This window comes from Agelaius tricolor, unplaced genomic scaffold, assembly GCF_023055355.1.
Source record: "Agelaius tricolor isolate 1412-34295 unplaced genomic scaffold, bAgeTri1.0.p SCAF_25, whole genome shotgun sequence".
In the NCBI taxonomy this organism is placed as follows: Eukaryota; Metazoa; Chordata; class Aves; order Passeriformes; family Icteridae; genus Agelaius; species Agelaius tricolor.
Window position 1 is genome coordinate 4,256,573 of NW_027269285.1, and position 23,364 is coordinate 4,279,936.

Here is a 23,364-nt window from a genome sequence, read left to right on the forward strand (position 1 = left end):
CGTGCGTCCCGCCGCCCCCCCCTGCCGCCGCCGCCGCCGCCGCGCCAGGTCCGCGCGCGGGAGGCGGTGCGGGACGCGCATGCGCGCGGGGCGGGCGGGGCGGGGGCGCGGAGTGCGCGTGCGCGCGGGGCCCGGAGCGTCGGCGCCGCCTGTGCGCGGGGCGTGCGCGGTGCGTGAGCGGCCGCGGCGGGCGCGGGGCCGCCGCCCCCTCCCTCCCTCACCCACCCACCCCCTGCGCGGCAATGGCAGCGGGCGTCGGGCCCCCCGCGGCCGCCCCCGGGCACGGCTGGAGGAGGAGGAGGACGACGCGCAAGCCGCAGCGGCCCGTGGGATAGGCCCCGCCGCCCGCCCGCCCCCGCCGCGCCGCGTCCCCCCCCCGCCGCCTCGACGCGGAGCCGCCGCTGAGGGGCCGCCGCACGTCCCCGCCTCGCTCCCTCTCGCCGGGGGGGGCTCTCGGGGCCGCTCCTGGGCTGGATGAATGTGGGAGAAGATGGAGACCAAGACGATCGTCTACGACCTGGACACCTCCGGGGGGCTGATGGAGGTGAGGCCCGGGACGCGGCGGGGGGGGCCGGACCGGGGAGGCAGCGGGGCTGCAAGATGGCGAGGGAACCCCCCCAGCCCGGAGCCCCGTGGCCTTACAAGGAAGTGCGGAGGGACGGAGGCAGCTCGCCCGGCCCCCGGAGAGGCCCTGCCGGACACGGGGCGGGCGGGGCGGGCTCGGCCGGGGCTCTGTCCCCCCCCCGATCCCCTCCCGGAGGGTCCGGGGCCGCTGTCCCCCCGGCGGGCACGGGGAGAAGGGCGCTGGGTCAGGGTCCGTGCAGCCCTTCAGAGCGCGCTCTGTCTGTGTGTGCATGTGCAGCAAATCCAGGCCCTCCTGGCTCCCCCCAAGAGCGAAGATGGGGAGAAGAAGAGCAGGAGGCCCGAGAAGGAGCCCAGGCGAAGTGGCAGGGCCACTAACCACGATAGCTGCGATAGCTGCAAGGAAGGAGGGGATCTGCTGTGCTGCGATCACTGCCCCGCCGCTTTCCACCTCCAGTGCTGGTAAGGCTTGGCGCTCTCTCCCTCCGGATCTGCCCAGGGCACCTTCCCTCCGGCCGCTCCCGCTTCCCGTTAGGTCTCGGGGAGGGGGGGGACGTGGGGCCGGCTGGAGCAGACAGGAACAAAAAGGAGGTGCAAACCCCGCTTGGGTCCATCCCTCCTCAGGCTAATCCACGGCGGCCGAGGTGAACCCTCCCCTGGCTGCTTTCTGGAGGGTTGGGGGTCCACCCTCCTCCTTTCTTTTTGTGCTGAGCAGCAGGCGAGAGGCCTGGAGGAGGAGCGAGGCCGCTGGCTGCGCGGCCTGGCTGCCTTGGTGCTGCCCCTAACCCGGCCTTTCACCCTCCCCAGCGGGAAACTTCCCCACCTCACCCCTCTGCAAGGGTGCCTGGCTTGCGGGGAACCCTCCGGAGGGCCCTGGCTGGAGAGGGGGAAGCCCTGGTGGCGTCTCCGCACCAGGCCTGACGTTCCCAGCGCTTCCGTGCTGCTGCAGCTGCTGGGAATAATGGAGGTTGCTGTCTCTGTGTCTCCCTGCCTCACTGTTTACAATATGGCGACCTTCCTTTAAATTATATTTTTATTCTCAGCGCCATTTTGGCTGCATATATGACTTCCAAACCCTCGCAACACTCCCCACAGTATCTCAAACGTGAAAATACCTTCCCCGTGGAAATCCAGGCCTCCAGACTTTAACGTTGGCCGGGTTTATTCCTTTCCCTCCTTTTTTCCCTTCCTCTTTGCTCTTCCGACCTGCTTGTCTCATCCGTGGGGGTGTCTGCCGTGAGCTGGGGGGCTGACGGGTGCTCTTGCTGGGAGTTGTGTGGCTTTGTTGATGAAGGCAGAGCTTTCTGCATGCAGATCTGGCTGCCGGCTGGGAATCGAGGTGCGTGTGGAAGCGGTGACAGAGCTCGAGGTGCTGGAGGCTGCAGCAGGATGGGCTCTTGCTGCCTTCCCTCACAGCTTCCCAAGCTCTCCCGGCACAAAGCGACACCACGCCAAAAGCGCCTCCTCAACTTTCCGCCCCAAAGTTTTTCCTTTTTCTGCACCCGGAGCTTGGATGCATCCTGAAATCCCCCCTTCCAACAGTTGACACAGGCGGGCGGTTTGTGTTAAATTAGCACAGCCAGAGTGGATAATGGAGTGGAGGAGGGAGCGGGGCAAGTCAAACAGCTGGAGCTTGGGAGTACAGAGTATTCTTCCTTAGGGGAGATTTTTTAACCACATTCCTTTCTCTCTTTCATGCTTTGGAGCTTTGTTTGCCACCCTGTTACAGCTGTCTCCTCTGCGCTTTTTTTTTTTTCCCTCTCTCTGTTGTTTGTTTTTTTTTTTTTTTCCCTTGCCTTTTTCTGAATTTCATTTGCTTGCTGGCTATTCTGCATTTCTATGCTAATTGAGGGTCTCAGAACACTTATTAAACTGGTTGCTGATAGCAGGGGAGCTGAGTGTGCGGTCACAGTTCTGTAGGGAGTGTCCCGTTAGCAGCGTGTAGCCAGGCAAACCCGACAATGCTGTAGCATGCAGCCATGACATCATCCCTCCTACCCTGAGGAAGTGCTACTGGTGGTGGTAGTGCAGATCCTCTAATATTTACTAGCAGGATAGTAATTATCGTTATTTTTCATCCAGTGTCCTTGATGAGCTTTAATTTAAGGGTGTTTTTTTCCTTCTGCCGGGCGTAGTTGCTTTCGGGTGCATCCTGAGTGTTCTCCTAGCGAGGCTGGAGCGATGGCTAGAACTTCACATTTTGGAATGGAAGAGCTGTGCCTAGGGCTGCAGAGTTAACTCTGAATCCTAGTTAAGTCTGACCATAAATGAGACCACTTTGTGCATGCCTAAATTTCATGGCTTAATTTGGTGATGTTTTTGTAGTTAGCGAGTGGGAAACAACCAGATAAATGAGATAACTGTAAAGCTTTCACTGTACCTGAGTTAGTTGCATTATAATTGTGTAAGAATTTATATAAAAATATTATATGTGTATCTTTACTAGTCACTCTTCAGAACAGAAATGAAAGAGCAATTCTAAATACTCTCTTTCACCCTATTTGTTGCCTCTGCTGGGGTTTCTCAAGCGATCCCTTTGACGGCAGCCCAGACCCTGCTGTGGGAGGTGGCACAGTGTGGAAAGGCTTTGTCTGAAGGCTTCCAGTTTGGGCCTGGTTCTCCTCCTTCCTCCTGGACCTTTGTTGGACCTTTGGCTGTGGCCTTCAGGTGACCTAGGTTGTCTCAAAGGGATGCTCAGGTTTTGTTTTCGTGTGTCTTCCCATTACCTCCTACGTTTTGCTGGAAGTAAACTTCCGTTCTGGATATAAACTTAGGCATAAAGACAGCGCTTGCAACTTCCTTTCTGCCTCCTTTTTTTTTTTTTTTTTTTTATTTAAAGAATAGTAGCTGTAATGCAAGGCTTGGTTTGAGTCACTTGAATAGCACTGCTGGAGCACTCTAACTGGTTTGTGTCGACAGCTCACCTGTTCTCTGAATATTTACTGTGAGCATTAGTACCAGATTGAATTTATTATCAATACAGCATAACGAAAAAAGTAGCTTTTAATGGGTCTAGGGTTTGTGATCAGCTGATTACAGCTGTAATCAGCTCCCATACAGCTGCATGGGAGAGGCCGTATTATAAAAGAAAAGGATTTTCAGGGATATGATTGGCACAAGTCATGCAGTCAGCTGGAGACAAACCCAGCTCAGCTTCCCAGAAACTCGTGTTGCTCCTTCTTGTGTAGAGAAGGTTCTTCTGTATCAAGTTGTTTAAGCCTGTAGTGAGGAAGTTGGCTTTGCTAGGTGTGTGACCCTCAAACTTCAGCAGTTTGCCTTAACTTCAGTTTAGCGCTTAAACCCGTTGTTCTCCGTGGAAAACAGAAGGCACTTGGCCAAAACTTTCAGAGTCTGATAGTGTTACACATCTGAGGTGATAAATAACAAGTTTTGTTGGTACACTGTGGCACAACTGCTCTCCTGAATTAACGTGGGTGGAAGTGACTTTCCAATTCATCTGTTGGGGTGTCAGCTTTTCCCACAACTCCATTTTGGAGTCACTAGTTCAGTGTAGAGCTGCTATGGGTGCTCTGAGAGGCCAGAGGATTCCAGCCTGGCTGCAGATAAACTGGCCTGGTGGGAGGGATACAGGAAAGTGCGAAATCCCTGCCAGATACTTAGTTTCAACATACTTGGATTAATGTCACGGTCAGGTGACTCTCCTCAGGTTTGAATTTACAGAGAGAGGTTTTTTGGGTCCCTAGTAATTCTTGACAGCAGGACGTCAGATTTTTAGCTCTGAAGTTGGTGTCTGGTTCTGCTGTTTGCCCACAATCTGTTGCTTTGGGTAACAGTGCAGAGTGCATTTCCATCCTGATGTTCTGCCTTAGCCCAGGCCCCCAGGGATGGTGCATACTCCTTCTTTACATGATTGAAAACCAATTTTCCAGTGCTACTTCTATTCTTTCCCATTTATATCCTCCTCCTGGCAATGTGATTGTTAGAATTCCCTGTGTTTTCTTGAGCTTGTAGTAAACTTGATTCACATTGAAGCGGGTTTGCAAAGTGACTGATGTTGCAAATTCATTACGAAGGATTAGAAAGATCCCCGGGAGAGGAAAAGTTTAGTTAACAAGCTGGGGGAGGGGAGTGACAACAGGAGGGAGAACCAACACAGAACAGTTTTGTGTTTGTTTTTTTTCTCTCTCCTCCTGTGTTTTTTTTATAAAGTCTCCCTGCCCAAGTTTCTGGTTGGAGGAGCCCAAAAGCACAAACCTCACTGAATGCTGCGGTTCAAGTCCCTCTTGTAAAATCTCATGCCGCTGGCTGTGCAGCTCTGCTGGCATGGCAGAGTGACCTCAGTCCCTTAAAGCTGACCAGTTATGTAAACGACAGTGCCAGTTCTGTGGCCCTGCTCAGCAGAAAGGTTCCTCGTGGCTGGGCTTCCTCACTGCTGTGCTGGGAGAAGCGTGTCCTGTCCGTACCGGGGCCTGCTACCTCCATCATACTTTTTGCAACACCTCCTTGTGTTTATATTTGCAGTGTTTGGCTCATTTCCCTCCCGATTTGGCAGTCTTCACCCAAGTGCTGGTGTCGAAGAACAGGAGTGACAGAGCTGCAAAGTGCAGCAGAGGAAGCTAAACTAGATTTTGGTATTTTTTATGAGTCACATTGTTTTAGTGCTTCGAACAAAGAATGGAAAAAAGTTGTGTTTGGCTGGTAGGACATCCATAACTCTTTCCCCACCTTATTCTGTCTAAAATGCTCTGCTTTATCTTTGGCATTTGTTCTAGCTTTGGGTTTTTACATGAATATGCAGTCTGTGAGGGGAGAAAAACAATAGCCAGTCTATTGTCTCAGTTAATCCTTCCCTTAATGGTAATTTTGGGCTGCCTCGGGTGTTTCAGGTGAATCTTAAAATGGTCTGAGGCATCTTCTGCTGTAAGGAGTAGGGGATGTCCAGGAAGGTGCTGGAGAGGCAAACTTGCTGCCTAATAGTGGCTAGGAGCAGGGTTTCAGTACATTGAATTACATCACAGCTTCAAAAAAGCTTGTAGTTTTAAGTGAAGGAAGTTTTTAGTAAGAGGCTTTCTGTTTGTTTGGGTTTTTTAACAGTAAATGACTGGCAAACCCCTACTTTAATGTTTATGTAATTGCATATTGAAGGTCAGAGTAAACTGTTCTGTTCCCAACATTTAAATGTATCCATCTTAACCGATACTTTGTTAAAACAATATTGGTTTAAGTATGTGCTTTTAAAAAAACCCAACTTTTGTTTTTATGTATCTCTGGCTCTGATATTTTGGGAGCCTTGGGGCCAGCCCAGGCTGGATCCTGAGGCAGGAGGAAGTGATTGCCCTGGTTGGGTTTCTGGCAGTGGAGGGTTCACTGCGTGTGCGCCTGCAGATGTGGTAACATGATCAGTCTTGGCAGCTCTGCTCAGCAAAGTTGTACCAATGAGATTTTTCACCCTCCTTATTTTGTCCTAAATCTCTCCGTGCAAAGGCAGATAAGGTCAGCCTAAATCTATGGACTTCAGCTGAGGGCTTCAGCAAATCATTCACAGTAAGAATCTGAGGAACTCGTGATTGGGTGACTTGCAAACCACCACTCTCACCTGTGTGTATGGATGTTGCTCGTGTTAAACTGTGTGTGAGCAGATTTTGCACTGTGGGCAAGAATTGGGGATTGGGATTGAGCCGTGAGTCTCTGCTGCAGTTCCCAAGATCAGTGTGCAGTAGTAGGAGCATGGCTTTGGGATTCTAAAGTCGAGGATTCCAAGCTGAGGAGGGGGATGTTTAGTTACTTAATTTAGGCTTTGCCTTCAAGGCATGGCTGCTACGTGGACTGGTGTTACATCAAACACGTGCATTGTTCCAAGGCTGTTGAAAATGGCACAGTGGGAGACAGTGGACAAGGAGAATTCTCTGTGTTTTTTGTACCTTGGCTTAGGAAAGTGCCAGTTTTATGTTGACCACGACTTGTGGAACTGAGAAATCCTATTTTTTTTTTGCCCCTGTGAGGTCCATTTCTGAGTTGACTCCTCAGGAGCAGGAGGCTGCAGCGGTTTGCTCGAGGTGGGGTTCACTGCTTTGTTCCTGCTGCTCCAGAGCTGGTCTTTCCTGGTATGTCAGCCTGCAGGCATGACTCATGGGAGCCTTTCACAACATGGAAAGGTCTTCCCAGAGGAATTCCAGCTCCTCCAGGCATTTGCAAAGGAAATTCTTAATTGGATTAGATTCATAATACTAATCTGCTAATGACTGTTTGTTATGGAGATCTTGGCACTATCTTGTAAATATGTTCACCTTCCTTTAGCTGCCTTATGTCTTTTTATCACATACAAGCTCAGTGTTGTTCAGATTGTACTGCCGCCAGCAGATCTGATAGTTGGGAATGGGGGACTACTGTGTTTATTGCACAAGATCTTATAAAGCTCATAATTCTTTCCTCTGTCTCTCTCCATTTCACGGTGTTGTTTAGGTGGGGTGGTAAAAGGGAAGCAGTGGTAATTGGCATGTCTGACATCCGGCTGTACTGCTCTTAGCACGGGTGTGAAGGACACCCCGGCTGGGGAGTGCCTCTGTGCAGTTGTCAGTGACAGAACTGGGTATTTTTAGTAAGAATCAGGACCAACCAGGAATTCCTCCCTCACCCCCCCAAAAAGGGCCTTTTTGGATTGTAGGTGCTGTTGTGGTGGTGTGAGGAACACCTGCAGGAGAGCAGGGCTCCTGTGTTTCCCTGTGTAAGACAGAGTCGATTTGAAATTTCAGTTGTAACGTCGATACTGAAACAGTTTTTCAACACTAACATAAATTCTTCCGTTTATTGACCCACAGCAGTGGATGTTAAACTGCTTTTGTTGCTAGACTGACTCACTGGTACGTGTCAGGTTCTTGAGTTTTTCCTGTGCTCTGCAGCCTTTCTTAAACCTTGAGTCAGTAGCAAATAGCAGGAATCTGCTGTGGAGAAAGGGAGCAGTTACTTCCAGAGTAGGAAGGAGGTGTATCTCCCTGAAAGCAAGTGTGACAGTCTGAATATTTAGGAAGTGCTGTCTGTTGGAATATAAATCATGTGAGAAGGATGTACCCGTTTTGTTTTTTTAAACCAGTCAGGAAGTTCTCTTGGACTTGTGAAAATGCAAATGTATCTGGGGATATAACATGGCTTTGTTACAGGGGTATGAAAGAAGTGAGTGTAAGCAAAAAGCATCTTGCCACGTCAGGTTACTGGCTAGACTTGTGATTCTTGTGACACAGATTGTCAGAGCTGGCTTTTCCTCCTTATAGCAATCGATTTGTGCTGTCTCCAGCTCCACTGCTCACTAGATGTCTGCCCAGCTTCCTCGAAGGAACACTGCAGTATCCAGTAACTCTGTAAGCTGAGTAAAAATAGTGTTGTAGATTCCCTTTAATAAAGGGGTTAACAGATACCAGTTGTAATGCAATCACATACCTTTTTAGGGTATGGAGTAAATGCTCCCTGTAGCCAAAACTGAAGGGGGAAAAGAAAAAAAAAAAGGTTGTATAAATCATTCTTCCTGTTGGTGTATCAGATCTTGAGCACAAAAGGCAAAGAGCATCTCAGCCAGCTGGGGGGAATCGAGTGCCTGAACCCAACTCTAACCCATTTCTGCTGACGTCTGCTCTGCACGATCACTGGAAGCAAACTAGATGGAGCTGGAGATTACCGACTTTGAACCCTGCAGAAAGCACTGGCCTGAGGATACAATTTAGCAGGCTGAAAACCCCATGCTGAATTTCTGGCAAGCACTAGTGATTGGTGTGAAACACCTGCCTGTACAGCCTCTGACTTTGGGCACGGCATCATGTGAACTTCCCAGTGATCTCTGTCTAGAATAGCAACAGGAGCAAGATATGAAGGTGATCTGGAAAAGGCAGAAAAGAATGTATGCCCTGCTCTAAGGATTTTTTGTTGGTTTGTTTTTTTTTTTTTAGTGGATATTTCTGTCTCTGCTCTTTTTTCTCTCTTCCCCAGCGTTCTTGGGAAAGCCTAGTCCACATGTAGATGTCAGAATTACACTTCACTTGTGCCTGTGTGAAGACAAATTCATGCTTTTGCTTTTATGGGTCTGCCCTTCATCCTCTTCTGATGTGCTGCTTTCCTTTTTTCCACCTTACTGCTGCTGTCCTTTCACCCCTGTCTCCTTTGAACACGTTCAGTATGGCTGGGGCTGAATGTGTTCACTTCTCAGAAACCTCTCAGACCTGTGTTTTGATTATTTTTTTTCCCACCAGAGATGTCTCTTCATTTATTGTTCTTTAAAGACAGAATTGGATGAAGTGATTCTCACCAGGGCTGTGTTGTTCCTCAGCCTCCTTTCTTTTCCCTGATGCTGCCCTATGTGTCATCCTGCTTTGAGAAGATGACTTCTAATCTGTTAAGAAGATGGTGCTATAAAGACCTGAACACTTAATAATGAACCTGGACATTGAATTCAGGCTATTGTTACTATTGTCTGCAGCACAGGCATGAGTGATGCCTGGGAAAGAAACAGGAGTCAGGATGTGCAAAATGTCTGAATTTCTGTGTCTGACCCACATTTTTCAAAGTCAACAATTCTTCTATCAACTTCCATGGTTTCTGCTTATAAATACAAAGCTGGATGGTTCCCTAGGCAAATATGTCTCAAATATCAGAGTTCATAACCAGTCAAACTAATTAAAAAATAATAATCAAAAACCCTCACTGTGGTTCTGGTGGTACTATACACTCTTCAATCCATATTTGTTTTTATATATGTGTGTGTTTACCTATGTGTGTAAATTTGGTATCTTAAAAAACAATACTTCCTTTAATTTTTTGTCAGCTGGACATTAATGAAGGTAATAACTAACAGGTTGTCTAGGGAATGGTCTCTGTGGGCCAGGTTCTTTCTATAAATAGAAGTAACTAATTACATCAGATGATCACATGTTTACATGCAGCTTATCCAGTTTATTGGGCCCTCCTGCTCATCAGGTTGGAGGCAAAAAACTTCTGCTTCGTGCCTTGGAGGATAATTCCCTGATTCCCTATGAACTTCAGGACTGCCTGTGCCAGTGAAGGCAGGAAGGGAGCTGAGGTAAGGTAGATAAACACCTGCTTCCATGAGGTTCTCTTCCCAGAGTGGGAGTAGCAGGAGTGGTTTGATGGATTCAAGGAAATAAGTTCATTGGCATTGAAATTCACAGAATATCCACAACATTTATGAAACACTCATGAAATGGTACCTGGTTCTTAGGAGCATGGTGGTGCTGCTGCCAGAGCCTGGGACTGCTGGCCAAGCCCTTGAAATGTTGAACACACTGGCAGGTCTAGATAGTAAAAAGGAGCACACAGTGAAGGAAATTTTGGGATCTGGCATACCCAGCAAAGCTGCTTCTTAAACCTTGAAGAGTTTAAGTCTTCCCCTGCTCCTGTAGCATCATGTAGACAGTGTAGTGTACTTTTATTTTTTCCTTGGATACGTCTTATTCCTCGCTGTCTGCCCATATAATGGTGTTTTAATCCTGCTTCTGTTTTCTGTCTGTTGCTGAACCCTTATTTCCAGCTCTGGCCATGCTGTTGGAAAGATGCACGCTAAGCACATGCAGTGTTCCAGATGATGGGATAATTGGTGACCTGTGAAACAGTCATTTTGGTTCCCTTCCTTGCATAGTGGCAGCCAAAATAATCATGTCCTGACCTGTTTGGAGGTGTCTAGGAGTCCTTGCTGGATGTTGCTAATTTAGAACTTCTTATGTCCATGCTCAATACTTTCACTTCAGTATAAACAAAGTTGTGCTGCCTGCTGTCCAGCTTTTTTCACAGGTTGTTGTTGCACCACAGGTAGAAATGTAGTGGGTGATGCTCTGTAGTTAATGTGAATTGTGCTGCTGGCTTAAAATAGGTGTAACTTATAAACAATATGAGCCTAATTGAGGCCAGAAAGTTGCTGAAACTGTTAGTTTTAATGTGATCAGGTCATGCTTAGAGGTCTGTAAAGAACAAAAATTATGCTGTGCTTATCTGAAGTTTGGTGGTCTCTGCATTGGTGCTTGAGAAATCTTTGGCTTTTTCAGGAAGATTATTGTACAGCTGAGTGTCACAATTTATTCATGTTAATGAGCAGAACTTGGAGACTTCACTGAATAATTTGAGGAACAACAGTGGAGGGAGAGGAGGGAGCTGATAGTTTTCCTAATAACCACCTCTGAGGTAATTGAAATCTGACTTCTGTCTTGAGAAGCTTTGTGTTGATGCAAGAGTAAAAGAGGAAGGGAAGGGAGTTGCAGTGGGGAGGAACTTGCTGCAGTCTGCAGCTGTTGGCTTGTTTGGTGTGGTTTTATTCTGTCTAAGGTAGAGGCTCAGGGTTCCAGGTGTCCTCCTCCAGCCGGGTTTGGGAGCAGCTGTGAGCAGAAGTATGTAACTTGGGCACAGCAAAAATGTTCCAAAAAGCTGAATTTGTAAATGATGCAACTTTCCCTGTTTCTCAATGGGGCTCTTGTAAAGCCCTGACAGTGAGGTTGGTTTCCTGGTTTGTTTTAGCTGCCATTGAGGCCCTGCTGTAGGAAGCCAGGGAGCCTTGTTCTTTATGAAGCTGGTAGAACAGCTGTAGCTCTATCCATCATAGGGATAAATAGGAGTCCCATAGAAGAGTTGAAAGCCTTCTTCCCTTATCTGGCAAACATATCTAGCATCCTTCATTATTATCCTGTCACTGAGTCTTGGTCAGTTAATCAAGTTTCCTGAGAAGGAAAAAATGTGTTTGCCTACATTTTTTCATGGTGTTACTATTTTTCCTCCGCACAGGAAAAAAAAATATTTAAGTCCAATTGTTGAAAACAACTGACATGAAAGAGAAGTTATTGAAGAAAGCTTCACCAGGCACTGGTTTGTTTTCCTGCCACCATTATCCCAGCTGGTAGCTGGCTGTATCCTGGTGGGTCCAAAAGTAGTGTCAACGTGCCTTTGACGCAAGATGGCCAGGAATGCAGTGTGTAAATAACCTCAGGTCTGCTTATAACTGGTTCCTTTGAGAGCTACGGCCCAGTTTGTATTGGAGAAGGTGCCATTCCTTGGAGCACTTGTTTACCTATTTATTGAGGTCAGCAAAGTGAGGAGTAATTACAGGATTTAGACTTGACAACAGGCTTCTGATGTATGAGAGCCCCAGAGTGTGAAATTGAAAAGCTAAGTGGCTTCATGCTATTGTTTGCTTGATAAAAACTCCTAATATGCTCTTGAAGATTTTTTTTATTTTGTCATAGCCATTTAAGTTTTATTTAAGGGATAGAGCATTGCATTCTGACCATGGCAGAACAATGCTTGACAATGCATCTGATAGGAATTTTGAGGAGATAGTTAACTTTCTGAGAAAAAGCCATGAGACAGATATTATATGGCGAGTGACTTCATAGGCAATGTAGTGGTTTTTGACTAGGCAGTGATAAACATCTCCTTTAATTTTCAGAGGCTTTGTATGAGTTAGTCTTCCAGGTGTTTTTAAGTCAGCCTGTGTTTTTCAGAGCTGTCTTTGTTTTAAATGCAGAAACACATTCTGCTGAGCAGGTTTGATTTGGGTCACACCAAACCCCCCAGGTAAACAGCAGAGGCCACCACTCTTGTCTGTGATGACAGAAGGGGAAACTTTCTGAAATGAAGGGTTAGTGAAAATGTACTGAAAAGTGCAACTGACTGGAGTGTAGTTGAAAGGAGATGTGTTGTAACCGAAGATAAAGTGGGAGCTGTACAATTCCAGGTCCTGTTGGCAGCAAACACTGGCGGCTGGAGCTGTGCATGCTAATGAACCCATGAAAGATAGGGAGAAAAGGGCTCTGGTGCTCCTGCCAAAGTGCTAATTCTTACCTTGCTTATGAAGATCAAGTATCTTGCTCAGATTTAAAAATCCGTTTCTTTTATGCTTACAGTAAAAGGTTGAAGAATGTGGTCATACCTAGTCAATTAAAACAGCATTCTTTAGTGCTTCCCTGGCTTTCTGCTGAGACCCAGGCAGTGCTCTCTGCTTGCTGCGAGGCCAGCAGTGCAGGAGCAGCCTTCATCAGTCTTTGTTAGCATGGTGAGCTGCCTTGATGAACAGTTCATTAACCAGGAGAGGCAGAATCAGTCTTTTAATACACTTGCTATCGCAGCTAGGCCCTGCCAGTGAGCAGAAAACCTCAGGAGGTTTATCTGAGCACTAAAACCTTTCTGCTGCTCTGAAACGAATCTTTCCCCCTCCTTCCACAGGCCTTTGGGTAGCAGCATTCATTAAAATGCTTCTTTAATAGTACAGAGTATGTAGGATTTCATGCTTCAAACCCAGCAAATGGGACAATAACATACACACTTGCAGAAGAAACCTGTTCTGACTCTTCCAGGCGTCTCTCGAGGTTCACCGTGGTATTAACTGTTTCATTGTAAAATGAAAGAGCACAGTGAGATTGAGGTAACAGTTAAAACAAATAACCGGAGGCATCTGGCAGCGCGTGGATCCCTGGCACGCCGCACATCGGAATGGGGCAGACGTGTTCCCAGCAGTTCAGGCACGCTCGTCGGGAGCTTCAGAGGGTGAAATTTCACTAGGAACAAATCAAAGTCTGTGGTTTTTTTTGCCCTGGGGTGTTGGGAGGGGAGAGGGGAATGGGCCACATGAATCCATACTTGCTGTAGAGGCAGATCTAAGAGCTCGTTTTCTAGCAAGAGTAAAACCTGAGCTGTTGCAGGATGCACCTTAGGATTCAGCTGGATTTATGCTGCAGCAAGCACACGGGGACCATTTGTTACTCTCCTCCTTCCACCCCCCCTTCCCTGCTTCTGTTAGCTAAAGATTGGTTTGGGGCAGGGAGCTACTGCTTCATCCAAGCATTTGAGGTGAAGCAGCCAGTAGTGGAGGCTTTGGTGCTCTCATCTAGAGCCTGATCTCTTGTTCATCCAAGCCCTCCAGGAAATGAGAAACATAAGCTGCAGGTATGTCAGTGCATATATGCAGAGCGCTGTGTTTCTGGAGCGCCTGGAACACGGAGGCCTCTGAAACCCTGCACTCCTCCTCAAAATGGCTGCCAGATGTGTTGGCTCTACTGAATTCCCCAGAGCCTGACACCAGAAATGCTGAGGTTATTACCAGCTTGGTTCTTGCTGTGCTCTTCCTTCAGTCTTCCAGGCGCAGTGTTGCAAGAGGGAGTGTGACCCCGGGTGGCTGCAGTACCTGCAGAGGCAGTGCTGGCACAGGGCGAGCTCGGGGCACAGCTCGCCGGGACTCTGTTTAAACAAAGGAAGTGTGTTTGTTTTCACAGTCCAGGCTTGGGAGCCTGGGCTGGGATCCTGTGCCATTTCCCTGTGCTAGGAGCAAGATTCTTGAGGAAGACAGCCTCTCCCTTTGCTGCAAAGCACAGCTCTTCCCAGCCAGCAAGTATGCGTCTTATCCTCCCTGGCTTGTCAGAGCTGGAGACTGGAAAGCTTAACTCGGATTTGGTTGGATATTTGTAGGTGCAATAAACAGTATAGAGACTCCTACCATGAACCAACATCTAGCTTCCCATGCTTGTGTGGCTTTCTTGGGCCAGTCTTATAAGCTACTGTACTTCTTGATCCCCTTGTAACCCAGTCAGTCCCAATGGATCCTTGAAATCTGTTTCCCAGTCAGTGGGAAATGGAGCTTCCAGATCCTGTGGTAGTATATTCGTGTGTTCAGCACAAGAGAGCAGACTTGCTAAGAGCTGCCTCTAGCAAAAGTCAGGAGAACTTTTAAAAGTATTATCTTAAGCCACACTGCGTGGTAAATGGCTGGGTTTTGCCAGCAGGTACATTTTCCCTGCCACAGTCAGCAGTTTGCTCAAATAACAAATCTTAATGATAAAGAGGTGTTGGAAAGTACTTGAGTTAGTAGTAGGATCTGTAAGGAAAGTGTATCATCTAACATATGCTGCTCTGCCTTTTGCTGAGGAAAAGTGTTTCTCAAAATAGTCCTCCTTACTCCTTAGTCTAATTTGCTTTGGTTTATTTCTAGCATCAAAATGAGAATGTCATTTCACTGTGATACAGCTTTTATAGTAAGTGCAGATCCGTGTGAGTAGGATGTATCCTGTGCTTCGTAGCCAAGGCAAGCTGGATATGGTGACACTTTTAAGAGTATTTGGGTTGTCTTAAGATAGAAGGTGGTTTCTACCATTAAATAAGTGTGCCCAGGGATGGAGTGCATGGGAGAGATGGTGGGTAGACCTCATGGCAGCTCGTTCAGTTGGACTCACTGCAAATCCAAGGATGTGTGACTGTGCTTGCTGTACGGGGATCTGTGTGGTCTCACATGGAGTAATCAAGTTATTTAAGGAGGTGTAGGGGGAGGTATGTGTGTGGCACACCAGTGAATCTTCCATTTATCTTTGCTGTTCAAGTCTGAGAGTGCTCTGAAACCGTGGAGCTGAGATGGGTGTCATGGAAGACTGGCTTCTTGGAGGTGTCTGCCTGAGTGGATGTATGGGAGAGCGAATCCAGGGAGCTTCACCATAAATTAAAGGAAGTGCCTGGGAGTGGAACCGCAGAGCTGCCCTGGCTCTGGCTGTGTACGTGAGAAGAGTTCCAGAAATGACAGTAAATAACAGTAAAGCTGTGCTTTGTGTTTCTCTTGTAGCAACCCTCCACTCAGCGAGGAGATGCTGCCCCCGGGGGAGTGGATGTGCCACCGCTGCACCGTGCGCCGCAAGGTAAAGCCTCAGAACAGACACAGTCCCTGCCCTTCCAACTGGCCCTCTGAAACCTGAATCCTGTGGTTTATACCTGCCTCTCCCTTCGTGTGTACTTAGACAACCAGAGCTGCTTCTTTGTGCTCATGTTTGCAAAGGGTTTTGTTAGGAAAGGGCTTAAAGAAACCTAAGGGGTCTTGGTGAGAGACCCTTAGGATATTTTAACCTCACTACTAGGAGGTAAAACTGAAGTGCCTGATACCTTCTTGTGAATCTATGTCTTTTAAACTGTTTTCCTTCTGCCTCCATTTCTGGAAAGGAGGGAGAGCTGAGGCACAGAGGAAATGGGAATGGCTCCTGTGCTTGAGGAGGTGAGCTGTCTACAGGCAGAATGGGAGGCACGTTAATACAGCTTTGCCATCAGGGCTCTGATTCTACTTAATATGTGTTTTTTAGAAGAGTGACTTCACAGCAGTTGTACATCAGCAGAGGGTGAAATCACAGTGAGTTATGATTTCCTGGGCTATTGAACAGGATGGGAAGGAGATGATTGGGCAATATTGTAGCTTGTCTTTTTTTTTTTTTTTTTTGCCTTGATGCTCTTTCTCCAGGAAGCTGTCTTGCACAATGTAAACATCTTATTGCTGTGACCACGTAGGGCTGCGTAGCAGAGGGTTTAGAAACTGCACCAAGCTATCTAGCAACTGTTCCCTTGAAGTGACACCCAAAACAGATTGGAAGAAAACTGTGTGCTCAGCCTTTTGTTCCTGAAGTGATTGCCTTGTTATGTTTCCAGGGTACTGCTCAGCCATCTGCCAACAATAGAAATGAAGGTCACAAATCGAAAAACAAATAATAAAGTAAAAAGAGAGAGTAAAGGAGAAAACCCCCAACTTTTCTATATTAAAAATTGCTTGAAAACACTTTGCTCCCTTTGCAGACCATGTTAGTGATGGAGTAGATTGGTTCCTCCATATGGGTGATGCTGTCAAGCACTGGAACAGTGCACAGCTGCCCATCCCAGGCCATGCAGCATCTCCTGTTGCAAAATGGATCTTGTGGTGATGGCAATCTATAGTTTTCTTCTGCTGCACCTTGTTCAAGACTCCTGTCATCAGGAGATAGCAGAGTGTTGTTTGTATGTTGTGCTTGTATTCTCAAGCTGACCTTCTCAGCCTCTGATGGGTTTGTATGCAGTGCCAGGGTTAGTAAAGTGCATCAACAGTGAACAGTTTGCTGTGGAGTTTCTCAGTGTTGGTAGCAAAGTAAACAGTTGTGTGATTTGTCAAATGTTTAGGACTAGATGCTGTGAAATGTCCTGATCTGGACTCAAGTATAGCTACCCTGAAAGGAGAGACACATGGTAATGTTCTTCCCCATGCTTGGTTCTCTTCAGCTGTTGTGTCACCTGTACCTTAGCTGCCATCAGACTGTTCTTGATCGAGGCTCTGATGACTGCAAGGGGGAAGTTGTAGCGCGTGGCTCAAGCGTTTTCAGATGCTGTTTGTCTTCAATCGCATATTTGTCAAGGTTGATGTGCTTTGTTTGTGGCCTCCATGATAAGCCTGCCTATTCATGTCGTGCAGAAGCGAGAACAGAAGAAAGAGCTGGGGCAGGTAAATGGATTGGTGGACAAATCTGGGAAAAGGACCACCTCCCCCACCAGTGACGCAGACCTGTTGGACAGGTCTAGCAGCAGCATCAGGGCTAATGCGCATGCCAGGATCTTGGAAAGGAGAGCGAGCCGGCCTGGCACTCCCACATCCAATGCCAGCACCGAGACCCCCAACTCTGAGCAGAATGATGTGGATGAGGACATAATTGACGTGGATGATGACTCTGCCATTGCAGAAATGGACTGTGGGCAGCCCCAGCTGAAGCGACCCTTTGAGCTTCTTATTGCTGCTGCCATGGAAAGGAACCCAACGCAGTTCCAGCTGCCGAATGAACTGACCTGCACCACAGCACTTCCAGGTGAGCAGGGCCTTGTCTGCTGATAGTGAAGATGTCTGCAGTTGCATCCTGCTGCCATCTTTCCTCTTTGCCCTCCTGACTCTGTGACAGTTGTGGCTCTGGTGAAAGCAGAGGGTACCTCTGGCTCTCCTCCAGCTGCCTAGCAGCAGTTGCCTTTCAAATCTGTGGGGACACTGCAACTACACACCATGTCCATCAGAACTTGTGATAGATGCTTGTTGATCTCACCTTGGACTAGATCATCAATATGAAAAAGAATCAGTTGTCAAAATACTTGATTTTTGATTTATGATGCAATAATATAGTAACAAAGTAGTGACTAAATGTATAGGGTGTCACTGAAATTACGAAGTGTGAAATATATCGGCCTTTAAAGATAGTCTCTGTCACTTAAGGCTAGATTTAGTGGTTGATAGAGGTTCCTTAAGCAGCAGTCTTTGACTTTTCTGAGATGATTATATGTATCTACCAGAAGGCAAACCTCTGCTATGTGGATAACACAAAGCTTTTTAAAATTTCCTTTTCAGGTACTAGTAAGAGGAGGAGAAAGGAAGAAACCACAGGAAAGAATGTCAAGAAAGCACAACACGAGTTAGACCACAATGGTTTGGTTCCCTTGCCGGTGAAGGTCTGCTTCACATGCAACAGGTACTTGTTCTTTCAGGAAGCTGTTCAGTTGTAGCTGCAGCCTTCACAGGAGCAAAGTTCTTGCTGAAAAAAGTAGATTACCTGTTTCCTTTTCCATTCCCCTTCATTATTTACTTGCAATCCTCTAAACAAATGGGAGAATATTAATCTTTGCTAAATAACAGGTGTTCACCACAGCATGTGTAGGTCCAGCTGTAAAGGGTTCTGAAATGTAGCCTGAAGATTGACAAGATTGAGCCATCTTGTCTTCAGTGTTTTTCTGCAAAGAAATATTCTAAAGTGATGGTGGTTTGGTAAATGACGATGTTTGTTTATGGTTTGTGAAGGAAGTGTGTGAGAAGGTGACCTTTAGGAAATAGAAATCTACTGAGAGATTTATAAGCCCAGGGCAAATAGGAATATTGTGCTGAAATTGTAAATCTGAAAACCAGTACAAAATACTGATGGGTTTTGTAACACTGCATAAAAAAATGCATAGATCAATCCCAATTCAAAATGTCAGTGAAAATGAAACCTTTATTTCAGAAACCCAGTCAGAGTGAATTTCTCGAAGTGGAATGGGTATTCAGGTGGGCTTTTGTGGAGAACAACTGATGACCTTGTCATAAGAGCAAAGGCTTTTTTAAAGCCTGGGGATTCAGATGTAGTTGTTTTTCTGGAGTTTGAGACTTGTTCTGAGAACATCTTGTTGATGTACACATCCCAGCATCACGCATGATTCCTTCAAGGAAACTTGTAATTACCTAAATCTGAGATTTCCTTTTGATCTCTGAATTTTTCTTCAGATAAAGGCTTTTGCCTCGAGTGGATCTTAAAGAAGATCTATACAGATCAAGTTACAAATCAGAAATCCTACTTTTTGGTGCAAACAACAGTGTAGAGGATAAACTGAAGTGGTCAGCCAAGCTTGCCTGAATGTTCTATTTATACTCTGCACAGGGAATAAGATTTGGCTCTCTCTTCTCAGGAGTTGCAGAGTGGCACCTCTAATCCAGTGTGATTATTGCCCACTCCTGTTCCACATGGATTGTCTGGAGCCACCGCTTACTGCCATGCCTCTGGGTAGATGGATGTGCCCAAATCACATAGAACACGTGGTGGTAAGCACAGGACTATGATTGCAGTATGGTAACCGGATGCTGGAGTGGAACCTGGCAGGTCCATTAAAGGACAAAGCACAACAAATGTAAAACAGCTTCTGAGCTCTTATTGCTCCCTGTAACGCTTGTAAAGCTCCTGCTGCAAGCAACGCACTCTCCAAAGGAATATGATGCTGCTCTCTGCAATAAGATATAAAGATGGGGGAACTCCTTCCTGTAACTGAAGCTGACAGCTCAGATTGTGGCTCACTGACAGCTTGTCTAGTTTTTGATTGGACTCTTTAAGATCTAGATGAGCTTCCAGAACTGGGATACAAAGCAGCACAGTGCTACAAATAGGGGAAGTAATTCTTTGCATGCTTAACCCAAAAAAGTTTCATTCCAAGAGGGAGTTTTCATTTTTGGAAAAGCAGTGTACTTGAGACTTAAATACTCAGGAAACAGGGGGCTGAAACAAAGAGCTTTTTCCCAGACAAACTGCTTCTGAGAGCATTGATACTGCTTAGTCGGCCTCTAAATGCTTTTGTATTCATCTCCAGCAATGTGCCCTTTAACAGAAATGGTTAGTGCTGCAGGCAACAAATAGTCTAAAGCTGAGCTGATGCTGTACTGCCAGTGCTACGAGGCATTATGAAAGTCTTAGGGTGCCTTAGAGTGACCTGCAGATCCCTAACTCCTGTGGCATTATCTGATCACCCAGCTGAACCAGAAGAACTTGACCCTGAGTAATCGGTGCCGAGTATTTGACCGGTTCCAGGACACCATATCTCAGCACGTTGTCAAAGTGGATTTCTTAAACCGAATCCATAAGAAACACCCTCCGAATCGCAGAGTTCTTCAGTCAGTGAAGAGGAAAGGTCTGAAGGTATGTGTAGCAGGTAGTGGTGGGTGAAAACTGTGTATGTGTTTTAGTTTGGAAGGGAAAGCAGCATACTCCTTGGGGCAGGAGGAAGACAGAGTCAGAATGATTGTGTTGGTGAGAGATCTGGGAGTCAGCACTCCCTACCTGTAGGATTTAAGAAGATCTCTTTCCTTCAACTATAAGGCTCAGTTATTACAAGTAAGCACTTAAATCTAGCACAAGCATAGAGGGTACAACACAAAACTTCCTGAAGGTGGCCCTACAGTCAGATTTGGTGCTGTGTTGGTTGCCAGGATGCCTGAAAACTGCCACACAGACTTCCCTTGGCTGTTTTTTCATGATTTCTCTTATGCTGTAGCCACCATGTTGTACCAAAGTCATGCCTGGCCTAAGGGAATTAAACCTATTAATTTTAGCATGGCTACATCAATTTAAAGTACTCAGTCCTTGATACTTCCAATGTATCTGCAGGGTTCCTTTGGGTGAGAAAGCAGCAAATGCGAAGTTTAGTGCTGATCAAGCACTTGGTTTAACTAGTCATTCTTGAGTAATTGTTCTCATGTGTGATCCTCTTTCTCCACAATGTAGGTTCCTGATGCTATAAAGTCCCAGTACCGGCTTCCACCCCCGTTACTCGCGCCTGCAGCAATTAGAGATGGCGAGCTGATCTGTAACGGGATCCCTGAGGAACCCTTGCAGAAGCACCTTTTGAACACTGAGCACTTAGCCAGCCAGACAGAACAACAGGAGGTAAATTAAGTCAAATGCTTGGACTCTGTGTGTGTAGTTGCTTTGGTACAAAGATCCCCTTCCACTTCAGTCATGATGGAGCAGTTGTCTAGGAAACCAATCTGAAGCTCCTGTGTGAAGGTGATAGCTTGTCTTGTCTCTGACACCTTTGTGCATTAAAACTTCACTTTGACTTTCCAGGTGAGATGTAAAATTCCTCATTTGACACTTCAGGGAAGTGGTGCAATAGTCCTCTGGCCTTAAGAGTGGAGTCGAGGGCCTTCTGTCTAGACGTCATCTTTATTTCGTGGCTGAGGGGAAATACTTTGCACTTTGATTATGTAAGGCTGCTCTCTGACACATTTATTTATAAGTTAACGTCCCATTTCTGGGTCGCTTTTTATTGCGGATGGAATTGGGCGTGTAAATCAAGGTCAAATGAGTGTTTAAATCTTGTATGAAACTTCTGGCCAGATTCCACAGTGTAAAGGCACGTTAAGTTGATGTCAGTGGAGAAATCAAGTCCTTCTTTTTTAGCACAGACAAGCTTCTTTTATGTGGCAGGTGCACATCCACCATGGAGCTTAAAACTTGGAATAAATCTTTTGGTCTTCCTCCACTTTGTGTAAAAGGAGAGTGCTCTCCACCCCAGCTTTCTACTCCCTATACCTGAGGTAGAGCAGCATTTCTTTCCAGCATGCTATAGAGTTAAGTTGGAGGGTTGTGTTTGGCTAGAAGCCCAAATTAGCGATAGGTGTGTTTGTAAACTGAGGCTGAAGAGTTGCAGCATTTAACAAATGAAGAGAAGGAGGAGTTTAGAAGTGAGGAAACGCTGCCTGCCTTCCTCCCTCCTTTAATCTCAGACCCTTTCTGTCCCACCTCCAGCATGGAGATAAACAGTACGTAATTTTGGTTGCACTTTTACACCTCTGGACAGAATTTCCTCCTAATTGTAGATGAGCTCCAGAACAGAGCTGTAGTTCCACACTGCATCTGAGCAGTCAGCAGCTGGATTTCCTCAAGCTGGGTGAATGATGGAGCAACTGTAGAGGTTTGGAGCACTGCTGCCTCCAGAGCTAACCTGCACTTTTTTCTTCCTTCCAGTGGCTCTGTAGTGTTGTTGCGCTCCAGTGCAGCATATTGAAACATTTATCTGCTAAGCAGATGACTTCGCTTTGGGACTCTGAACAAACAGAGAAGGCTGATATTAAGCCTGTTATTGTGGCAGATGGCTCACTCGCCAACCCTTACCAGGCAGCTGACAAGGCACCCACACCTTCCCTCTATTCCATGTCATCCTGCACCTCAGGGATTACCACCCAGAATTCCTTGAGCTCCTCGCAATCCCAGCAGACTTTGTCACAGGAAGATGTTAACTGCAGCTCTTGTATAGATAAATCCAAGAAGGCTTCTTCTTGCGGGACTTCGAATGGGCCGACAGCCTCTGACATTAAAGTGAACGGGCCTCATTTCTACGGCGTTTCATCCGAATCCTCAGCACAGTTGACTGACTCCCAGAGGCTCACGGGCTCTGGGAACACAATCCCTGTTTTGTCTCATCGGCAAACGTGGCCTCGGCCCCTCACACCCCCAGCGAGTTGCGGACTTCTGAACCACACCATTGGAACCATTGTCAAAACAGAGAACGTAGCAGGGCCCGTTTCTTGTGCACAAAGGGGATCTGCGCCGGTCACGAGTTTGCCTACGTCCATCTCGAGCTCCTGCGCCAGCCTGGAGACCACCAGCACTTTGCAAAGGAAGAATGTGCAGACGCAGATTGGGCCGCCGCTGACGGCAGAGCTGCGGGCCGGGGGCTCCCCGCTCAGTGCCACCCGGGCTCTCACCCCTCCCCAGGCTGCAGGAGATGGCATCTCAGCTGTTGGGTCCACAAACAGATTCTGTTCACCAGCACCACCTTCAGGTACGTGCTGAGCCACTGACCTTGGCCCCGGGGCTGAGAAAAGCTCAGGCTAAACCTCATTCGAAATCTCAAGGCTGTAGCAGTGTGCCCTCATTTGACTGGGAATTGGGCTTTCTGTGGAGAGCCAGCAGGAGTTTCTCAGGTCTCCTCTGTCTTAGGTTTCTTTATGGGAGCCATGGGATGTATTTTTGCTGGCTGCCTATACTTGAGGGGGTAACTCTGTCCTGACAAGCAGGATAGTAGGTCTGTTGAATTCTTGAAAGCAACAGTAGCTTTATATCACTTGGCTGCTGCTGTTTCAACAGCTGCTGCTTTAAAACCCCAGCGCTGCTGTAAAACCACTGGCTTGTTTCAAATGGCCATTTGGATTGCAAGGTAGTCAGTCCTCCTCACAAGAGCAGCTCTCTGGGATCTAATCCAGAGTAACTCTTCAGGCAGTAGTTGTGTCCCCTATTGCAGGTGTTGTTGTAGTCTTCATGTGCACAGCCTTGATTCTGGAGAAATGTGGGCTTGGGAAGCTGTATCTGCTTAGGATCTGTTGGCCTGACACAGGGTGGTTACAGACTTGGATATGCATCCTGAGTTGTACCCAAAAAACCTGCTAAATAATAGCAAGGTATATAATAGAGTGTATATAACCATTTTTAGTGTAGAAACATAAAGTCAAAGATGTTGACAGATGCTGGAGTAACTGCCCACAGCTCAAATTTTGCTAGAATAAACGTTCACATATGGCATTCTCTTCATTTTCCCTCTCCCCATGCCAGCTCAAGCCTCAAACCAGCAAAGCCTTTGTGCAGGTTGGGTGGGAGCAGTCACTGCAAAGCACGTGACAGAGCTGTGTGTCACTTCTCATGCAGTTCCAACCTGCTCAGTGTCAGGCTTGTGTGCAGTGGCTCAGGTCTGGTGGTTGTAAAGCAACAGAGCAACATATTTTTATAATCC

At 47.0% G+C, this 23,364-nt stretch overlaps 1 protein-coding gene and 1 long non-coding RNA gene across 4 annotated transcripts in view; both read left to right on the forward strand.

The window, feature by feature from the left end:
* The first annotated feature begins 113 nt into the window (after positions 1-113).
* Positions 114-23,364, forward strand: part of PHF12 (PHD finger protein 12) — a 31,899-nt gene continuing 8,648 nt past the window's right edge. Inside the window, exons 1-9 of one of the 3 annotated variants that reach the window (XM_071447702.1) lie at positions 114-544; positions 863-1,044; positions 15,134-15,206; positions 16,772-17,159; positions 17,687-17,807; positions 18,775-18,907; positions 19,608-19,772; positions 20,358-20,519; positions 21,603-22,419. In XM_071447702.1, the coding sequence (XP_071303803.1) occupies positions 479-544; positions 863-1,044; positions 15,134-15,206; positions 16,772-17,159; positions 17,687-17,807; positions 18,775-18,907; positions 19,608-19,772; positions 20,358-20,519; positions 21,603-22,419 (2,107 nt within the window). In that variant the 5' untranslated portion in view covers positions 114-478. Of the gene's footprint in view, positions 545-862; positions 1,045-9,544; positions 9,608-15,133; positions 15,207-16,771; positions 17,160-17,686; positions 17,808-18,774; positions 18,908-19,607; positions 19,773-20,357; positions 20,520-21,602; positions 22,420-23,364 lie in introns of those variants that run through there. The other 2 variants (XM_071447704.1, XM_071447703.1) reach the window with 2 other exon arrangements.
* LOC139599957 (uncharacterized) lies at positions 8,284-9,225 on the forward strand. The gene is made up of 2 exons (XR_011682373.1): positions 8,284-8,431; positions 8,781-9,225. It is a non-coding gene; the product is annotated as an uncharacterized lncRNA (long non-coding RNA).